This window comes from Echinops telfairi, unplaced genomic scaffold, assembly GCF_000313985.2.
Source record: "Echinops telfairi isolate 266 unplaced genomic scaffold, ASM31398v2 ScPeMD7_22;HRSCAF=79, whole genome shotgun sequence".
Classification (NCBI taxonomy): domain Eukaryota; kingdom Metazoa; phylum Chordata; class Mammalia; order Afrosoricida; family Tenrecidae; genus Echinops; species Echinops telfairi.
Genome location: NW_022103919.1, coordinates 17,909,694 through 17,918,032, shown reverse-complemented (window position 1 = coordinate 17,918,032; position 8,339 = coordinate 17,909,694). Strand labels below are relative to the sequence as shown.

The 8,339-nt window shown below is 40.0% G+C and overlaps 1 protein-coding gene across 1 annotated transcript in view; it reads left to right on the top strand.

Annotated features, from left to right (window-relative positions):
* Positions 1 to 8,339, top strand: part of LOC101637893 (guanine nucleotide-binding protein G(q) subunit alpha) — a 249,891-nt gene that overhangs the window by 169,975 nt on the left and 71,577 nt on the right. Inside the window, exons 3-4 of the mRNA XM_004713824.4 lie at positions 3,512 to 3,640; positions 6,404 to 6,533. Of these exons, the coding sequence (XP_004713881.1) occupies positions 3,512 to 3,640; positions 6,404 to 6,533 (259 nt within the window). The remainder of the gene's footprint in view (positions 1 to 3,511; positions 3,641 to 6,403; positions 6,534 to 8,339) is intronic.

Genomic DNA, 8,339 nt, shown 5'->3' with positions numbered 1-8,339 from the left:
TTTCCCTTGACTTTCCTCCTGTCCCACTATCATGCTCAGTCCCCACCAGGGTTTCAGCAATTCCTCTTTGTTACATTAACCTTAATCATGCCCTACCAGGCCTCCCACACTCACCTCACCACCAGTTTGGATCACTTGTTATTCCCTTGTCCCTGGTTTTGTTAACACCACTTCCGTTCCCCCCACCTTCCCTTCTCCCATGTCCCGTCGGTCCCGTTTTCTCCTCCAGATTGTTCATCTAGCCTATCTTATTTAGACAGACCTGTGGAGATAATAACATGAACAAAAACAAGACAGAGCAAAACCAAGCAACAATGTATAACACAACAACAGCAACAACAAACCACTGGCAAAGAACAAATTAAAACACAACAAGAAAGAAAAGCTTGTAGTTAGTTCAAGGATTGTTGGCCTTTAAGAGTGTTTTCCAGTCCGCAACTCGAGATTTTCACAATATTTTAACATCTTGCTTTACCTACTATACATGCTAACAAAGAAAATGGGAGGAGACTAATTTTAATTCTTCTTCTCACCCTAGCCTTCATTGTATAAATTCTAATTGATAGTAAGAAAGGAAACAAGAATTAATGGTGACTGAGTAATCCACTAAAGTATAACCTTATTCTGAATAATGAAGGGTTGACTTTATCGACTTCTCAGACTTCTCCACTACCTTATGAAATTTTTCTTTTTTACCCTTCATTTCTCTCCTTGACACTTTCTCCCATCCCTGTGTATAAATCAGCAGTTTTCAGCCTGTGAGTCGCAACCCCTTTAGGGCTCGAACAACCCTTTCACAGGAGTTGCCTAAAACCATCGGAAAACACATATTTCCGATAGTCTTGGGAATGGAGACACCACTCTATCCATCCATCTCCAGGTGGGTCCGCCCACATGCAGATATGCCCACATATGAGTACCCGGTGTGATGACATCATCTCTCCAACCTCATCACATACACCCTGTACAAATACAGGTGTATGTGACAGGATTGGTGACATAATGTACTTATGTGGACGAGTTGCACATGTGTAGAGAGCAGCTACTGTGTAGAAAGTAGCTGCTCTGTTGAAAGCAGCAGTATTGGAGGTAAATAGACACTTCATGAATTATAATTACTGGGTAAATGTAAAATCATGTACTAAACTCATCAACTACTGCACACAAAAAAATCTGTACCATGGGAACTTAATCTGGATGCTGATCAGTCTTTTTATATTCAGCTGTGGTTGATGTGAATACTGCCCCATGTGATAGTAACAGGTATGTAAAAACAACAACACAAAGAATGGTAAATCATAAGAAACTTTAATGAACTGTATTGAGTGAACTATGCCATGTATCGTCTTTTGTATTATTAAAGCTATTGTTATATATTAAGAAAAGAAAATATAGTGAGGATTTTTTACAGTATGGCTTTACCTCAATAATTACAGCAGGAATTGAGAAACTGCAATGTGTTATTTGTTGTGAAGTTCTATCAGCTGAATCTATGAGGCTAAACAAACTAAAACGTCATTTTGATAGCAAACATCTGACCTTTGTCCAGCAAGGATACCAACTATTTTAGAAGCAAAGCTGATGGACTCAAGAAAGTTGACACTGGTGGCAAGTACCACAAACAAAACGTAGCAGCCGTTGAAGCTTCCTATTTGGTGGCACTCAGAATCACCAGAGCTACGAAACCTCACACCATTGCTGAGGATTTACTGTTGCCAGCCAGCGGCTGAAGACATTGTTCGAGTTATGTTCGGGGATGAATTTATTACGAAATTGAGTGCAATTTCCTTATCTACCGACACTGTCCGCAGAAGAATAGATGACATGTCTGCTGATATTGTTGATCAGCTAATCCAGGAAATTAAATCTGCTCCACTTCCAATATTTAGCATCCGGCTTGATGAATCTACAGACATTGCAAACTCTTCAGTTACTAGTTTACCTGAGGTATATTAATTATGGCAACTTGGAGATGAGTTTCTTTTTTGCAAACCTCTTGAAACGACAATTGCATGTGATGTATTTGATACAGTTGGTTTATTTCTGAAAGCGCATAAGATCTTTTGGGAAAAGGCTTGTGGTTTTTGCCCAGATGGTGCTCCAGCTATGCTAAGATGTCGATCTGGATTTCAACGTTTGGTACTGAACGAGTCACCAAAAGTCATCAGAACTCACTGTATGATTCATCGGCAAATATTAGCAATGAAGACGCTGCCACAAGAGTTATGGGAAGTAATAAAAAGTGTCATAAGTTCCGTCAAGTTTGTAAAGGTGAGCACTTTAAACAGTCGACTGTTTTCGCAACTGTGCAACAAGTTGGATGTGCCAAACAATGCGAGCTTCATGATGAACTCAAAATGTTTTTTAATCAGAAAGCAAGACCGCAGTTTGAAGCACTTTTCAACAATAAAAGTGAACTGCAGAAAATAACTTACTTGGTTGCCATCTTTGCCATCTTGAATGAGTTAAATTGATTACTGCAAGGACCAAATGCAACATGCCTTGATTTGTCTGAGAAGATCCAATCATTCCAAATGAAACTTCAGCTTTGGCAAAAAAAAAAAAAAGTTGGATGAAAATAAAATGTGCATGTTATCTACTTTCTTTGAGGAACATGACATTGAACCAGACAAAAGGATTACAATGGTAATTTCTGTGAAAGAACACTTGCACATGCTTGCAGATGAAATTTAATCGTACTGTCCAAACTACCTGACACCCCATTTGCACTTGACAGTAGCCCATTCACAGTCAAAGTTGAACATGTTCCTGAGACAGCACAAGAGGAGTTCATTGAGCTTATTAACAGCGATGCAGTGAGAACTGATTTCTCTACAATGCCAGTTACAAAATCCTGGATCAAGCGTTTGCAGTCATCTCCTGTTCTGTCTGAGACTGTGTTGTGCCTTTTTCTTCCATTTCCAACCACATATCTTTGTGAACCAGGGTTTTCCAGCTTGTTGGTTATCGAGTCTAAATACAGAAGTAGACTTGTTCTGGAGCTTGATCGTCCTGGTGCTCTTGCAAACACCGCCCCGACAGTTTCTGATCTGGTGAGAGAGAAGCTGTCTCAACCGCCTTCACACTGACATTGGCTTTTTATGCATACTGTCGCAAAATGTAGCAATGTAGTTTACTGTTGTTACATTAAGACTGTTACCCATGCTACACCATGGTTCTAGACAAAATTTCATTTATTTGTAATTAGAAGTAAATATTTCACAATGTATAATTACATATTGTTTTTGTGATTAATCACTATGCTTTAATCATGTTCAATTTGTAACAATGAAAATGCATCCTTACATAGCAGATATTTACAATACGATTCACAATAGTAGCAAAATTACAGTTATGAAATAGCAACGAAAATAATTTTATGATTGGGGCTCACCACAACATGAGGAACTGTATTAAAGGGTCACGGCAATAGGAAGGTTGACAACAACTGGTATAAATAGATTTGATATGATGGTATTACTAACATTTTTATTGTGTCTTCCCTCTGTAGCTATCTTAATGACTTGGACCGCGTAGCCGACCCTGCATATCTGCCTACTCAACAAGACGTGCTTAGAGTGCGAGTCCCCACCACAGGGATCATCGAGTACCCCTTTGACTTACAAAGTGTCATTTTCAGGTAGTAACCAAGTCCATAAAACCTATACTTTTCTAGCCCCTTTGCCTTGAATGCATTTAGTAATCTCTGCAAATTTTGAAACCATATGCAAAAATATTAAGTATCAAAGCAACATAGCCTTTATGTCCATCATTGTTGTCGTTGTGAACTAGCAGTGTCCATACCAACTCCTGGCATCTGACACACAAAAGGAGAGATGTAGAGGTGGATTTCAGTTTAAGTCGCCAAGAGTAACAAAATCTTAGTTTGCTGTTAGGTGAGCAATATTAGTTATTGGAACATTGGTCCACACAATCTGAATTTTAAAAAATCATTTTATCTACTAGGATGATGTCTATATGTTTATAATTATGTAAGATATGAATGATCATATGGCCCGTAAACAGTAGAAATTGTGTGTGTCTTGTTGACTTCTCTTCCTACTCTTTGGGGAGAGTCAGACACAATTTCTGAGTAGCAATGAAAAATGTGGTTTTTTGTGTAATATAAGTTGTTTTAGTGTCGTTCACACAACTGTGAAAATGTGTTCATTCTTCTAGTCTACCTGCATGTAGCACAGCAGAATGAAAGACATGCCCTCCTCTTTTCCCTGCTGCTGTTGTTTCTGAGTAATGCTTCAGCAACAGCAGGCCATACATATTTTTAACCTAGGAAAACTAAAGCAATGTAGACATACTTCCACTTATTCTTTTATTACACACTCAATTGCATTTTTAGTTGGACTACAAACAACCTGTGCTTTGAGAATCCCTGTTATCTCTAAGGATATGCCAGTATGAATAAGTCTCTCAGTACAAAGGACTGAGTTCCTCAGGAGAGCCCAGCCCATTGAAGAAGGCTGCACACCATACTGAGGAAGTAGGAGTTGAGTCACCAGACAGCTTGGGTTAGCAAGCCATCTGTCACTCCCTGCCAAAGCACTGTACGTTTCATTCTGGTCAGTCCCCGCACCTGGCTGTCATACACAGCTCAAACAGACATGACTGAACAGTGGGTAACATTCTGGCACTGTCTCTGAGCTGTTTTTTCACCTGTAAAATGGTTGGCTTAGGTGACCTTCACTGGTCCCTTAGCATTTTTTAACACTCAAATTTTGAATGCATAGCATTTAACGGGCTTTATTTTGAGGCATCCAAATTTCCTTCCTCTTACTACCATATTATAAGTAAGTGCAGAAAGCACTTAACATTTCATGAGACTGCGTATTTCCTCATAACTTCACAGTTAGTGAATTCTGAAACCAGCTTGCAATTACACCTCCTGGTATTCCGCACTGTGTACATTAGCTTTGGAAGGGCATTTTTCACCATTGCAGTAAAATGGTTACTTAAAGGAATTCGTTTGCCCCGCCATCAAAAGCCCCTTACATGGCTTTGTGAGACAGGAACTCACTGGGTGAGGATGTCACATAAACAAGTAGCATGCTATCCACATGACGGCATCAGAAAGGCACTACCATTTGAGTGTTTCTCAAAATCAGAGGACACTCTAGTTTTGATGTCCTTGGCTCTTCCTAAGAGCCCTGTTGAGGTACTGGCTTATGGGTTGAGCTTCTGACCTCAAAGTCAGTAGTTTGAAACCACCAGCTGCTCCTTGGGGAAAAGATGTGGCATCTTGCTCGTGTAAAGAGGTACAGTCTCAGAAACCCACAGGGACAGTTCGACCCACTCGTATCGGATCACTGTGCGTCAATGACCGTGTGTTGGGTTTTGAGGTTTGGTCTTCCTAGAACCATGTTTCTGCCTCTCAGATATCGGTGGTGCTCCTTGAAAGTTACAGCAGCAGCAGCAGCAGTCACTGGACAATCCTTGAGTTTGGTCTTTAGGCTTAAGGCAATAGGGCAGTAAAACACCAGGACGCTTAAAGAGCCCAGCACTCGGTCTTTTTCACCCAGCCCAGTGTTGACTCTGAAAGCATTTTATCCTACAAACGCTGTGTACATTTCACTCAAGAATGGATTCAACATGCTGAAGAACCTGATGGGCTGAGCACCAGGCACGGTGCTAGATATTTTCTTATGTACATTATCACTCAGATGAATTCAGGTCTGGTGTTTGATTTCTGAACAATACTCTGAGACTGTTACAAACACAGACTTGAGGTGTTGAAAACAAGACCTTTATGGCACCGTATAATATCTTGGTGTTCTATGTATCTTTGACTTGCAGTTGGTTAGTTAATTGTTTGTGCACAGTGCTAATTGCACAGGAACCCACATGGCCCCAGATTATTACCATTAGGGGGGGTGAGGAGAGAAAGAGCCACACATGCTTACTGCATTTAGCTGGAGTTTTACACACAGGGACTCATGTCAAAATGCATAAGCCTCTGAGATCCTTTAAATATTACTTCTTGACAAATACAGTAGCATCCTTGACAAATACATGAAGATCTTCAGTCTCATTTTATGGGAAAGGAAACTAAAGTTTAATATTTGCCATTAGCTTAGCACAAATAAAACTCATTCTCTTTTTGACTCTTCAGTGCTGTGATTAAATAAACATACCATTTGGCTAGGTATACAGATCAGAATATTGCTCACAGTTTTAATTTCCATGCACATCTGGTAAATCTTGAGTAACCCAGACTCATTTAAATAGCAGAAAACAAACTGAGCAGATACTCAATAGGCATACATATTGATTGAATTGACTCGGGTGCCATTGCCTTTCAAGAGAATGTTTTCCTAAAATGTGTAAGTGAAGCTATTTTGGAGGGTTTTTTCCGTATAAGTGACTAATGTGAATATTATTAAACTTTCAGAATGGTGGACGTAGGGGGCCAAAGGTCCGAGAGAAGAAAGTGGATACACTGCTTTGAAAATGTCACTTCAATCATGTTTCTAGTAGCACTTAGTGAATATGACCAAGTTCTGGTGGAATCAGACAATGAGGTAAGTGCCTTGTGACGGTCAATGAGTTATCATCCTGAATGTCTGATACGTATGAACGGTAGGAGGTGGTCTGTTGGGTGTGGGGTGAGCTGGTTTTTTTGATTTCTTGAAAGTTGATTTGGGAATGACAAAGATAGCAAGAAAAAGTGAAAATATGTTTCTCTATTCCTTGTAGTCCACTCAGAGCTGTAGGCATTCCCATGAAATGTATCATCAAATCTAATTAGATCCTGTTTGATACTTTTAACACTTTGACCCTGAAAATGATGGTAGCATGGAAATCCCCAGGGTGATCATCAGATCATTGTACAGCCTTCTTCTTATGGGATAGATCGGGGAGAATTGGCAAGAGTAGTCGCCCTTCTTGTGCTCTACATTTATTTTGTTTAAATCATTGTTTGTGTGGATGTGTGGGACCCAAAGAGTATTCAAAGCCTCTCGGAAAATGTGCATGACTTTGCAGCCAGACTCTACGTCAATTCATTGTAGAGGAATGAAGTGTGTGGTGAGGCAGCCTTTGTACTCTTGTAGGATTTCTATTGTAGTTTGTTACTGAGGTGCATCTCCACTCAGCATTGAATGATTGAAGAATTATCCTTGCTAGGCTTTTACAGAGAACTGGTGAAGTATTGCCATCTTCCTCCTATTACATCGTATCCTGACAAACAAAAATATGGATTTTGATGATGTAAAAGGCTTGATGATGAGTCAGTTGTTTATTTAGGAAGAAGCCTTGCCTTCAAGTTGAAGTTCAATATGTGTGCATCTCTGCATGGGAAAGTAGTGGAGGTGCTGTTGATGGTCTCTTAGCATTGGAATTTGCAGACTGACATGCCAATAACCAAAAACCAAATTCACTGCCATCAAATCAATTCCAACTCACAGCAACCCTACAGAACTGGGTAGAGAGCGTCATTTCTCTCCTGCCAGGAGGCTCATGGTTTCAAACTGCTGACACAGCTCTTAGCAGCCTAAGAGCCACCTGATGGCAGCCAGTATACCTCCAGGGCTCCTTAATATGCCACGAGTAAATATTAGATATTATTCCCAAAGGGCATAAAGTTAAAAGAAAGAAGTATGATGTTCCCAATAATTGATTAAAATTAACTTTGACTGAAATGTGCTTGTTTAAAACTATTTTAAGTGTACAATTCCATGACATTAATTAACATTCACCATGTTGTGCGAGTACCACCGCTCCGCTTTCCAACGGCTTTTATCAACCTAAACAGGAACTCGGTAGCCCTGGCGGGTCTTCTTACCGCTGCTGTCACAGCGCTGCCGCAGGTGAATGACCTCCGTGAACAGAAGGCTGTGGCTGTCAAGGTTGTTCTGACTCAGCGACGCTGTGGACCACAGGGCAGAGCATGGCACTGAATCGTGCCATCTTGCCATGTTTGAGTTTATTGTTGACAGCAACTGTGTCAATCCGCCCAGTTGAGGCTCTTCCTTGTTTTCCCTCAGGAACTGATCCCTCCTGATAACATGTTCAAAGTCCATGAGACAGTATCTCACCAGCTTCACTTCTAAACATTCTGGCTGTACTTCTTCCAAAATAGATTTATTTATTCTTCTGGCAGTCCATGGTCTATTTGATATTCTCCCACCACTCAATCATTCAAATATACCACTTCCTTGACTCTTCTGTGGTCTTTCTTGTTCATTTCTAGCTTTCATATGTATATAAGACAATTTAAAAAAAACACCATGACTTGGATCATGCACACCTTAGTGACATCTTTTTTTTTTTTTAATTTATTTTACTGAAGGCTCTTATAACAATCCATACATATATCCATTGTGTCA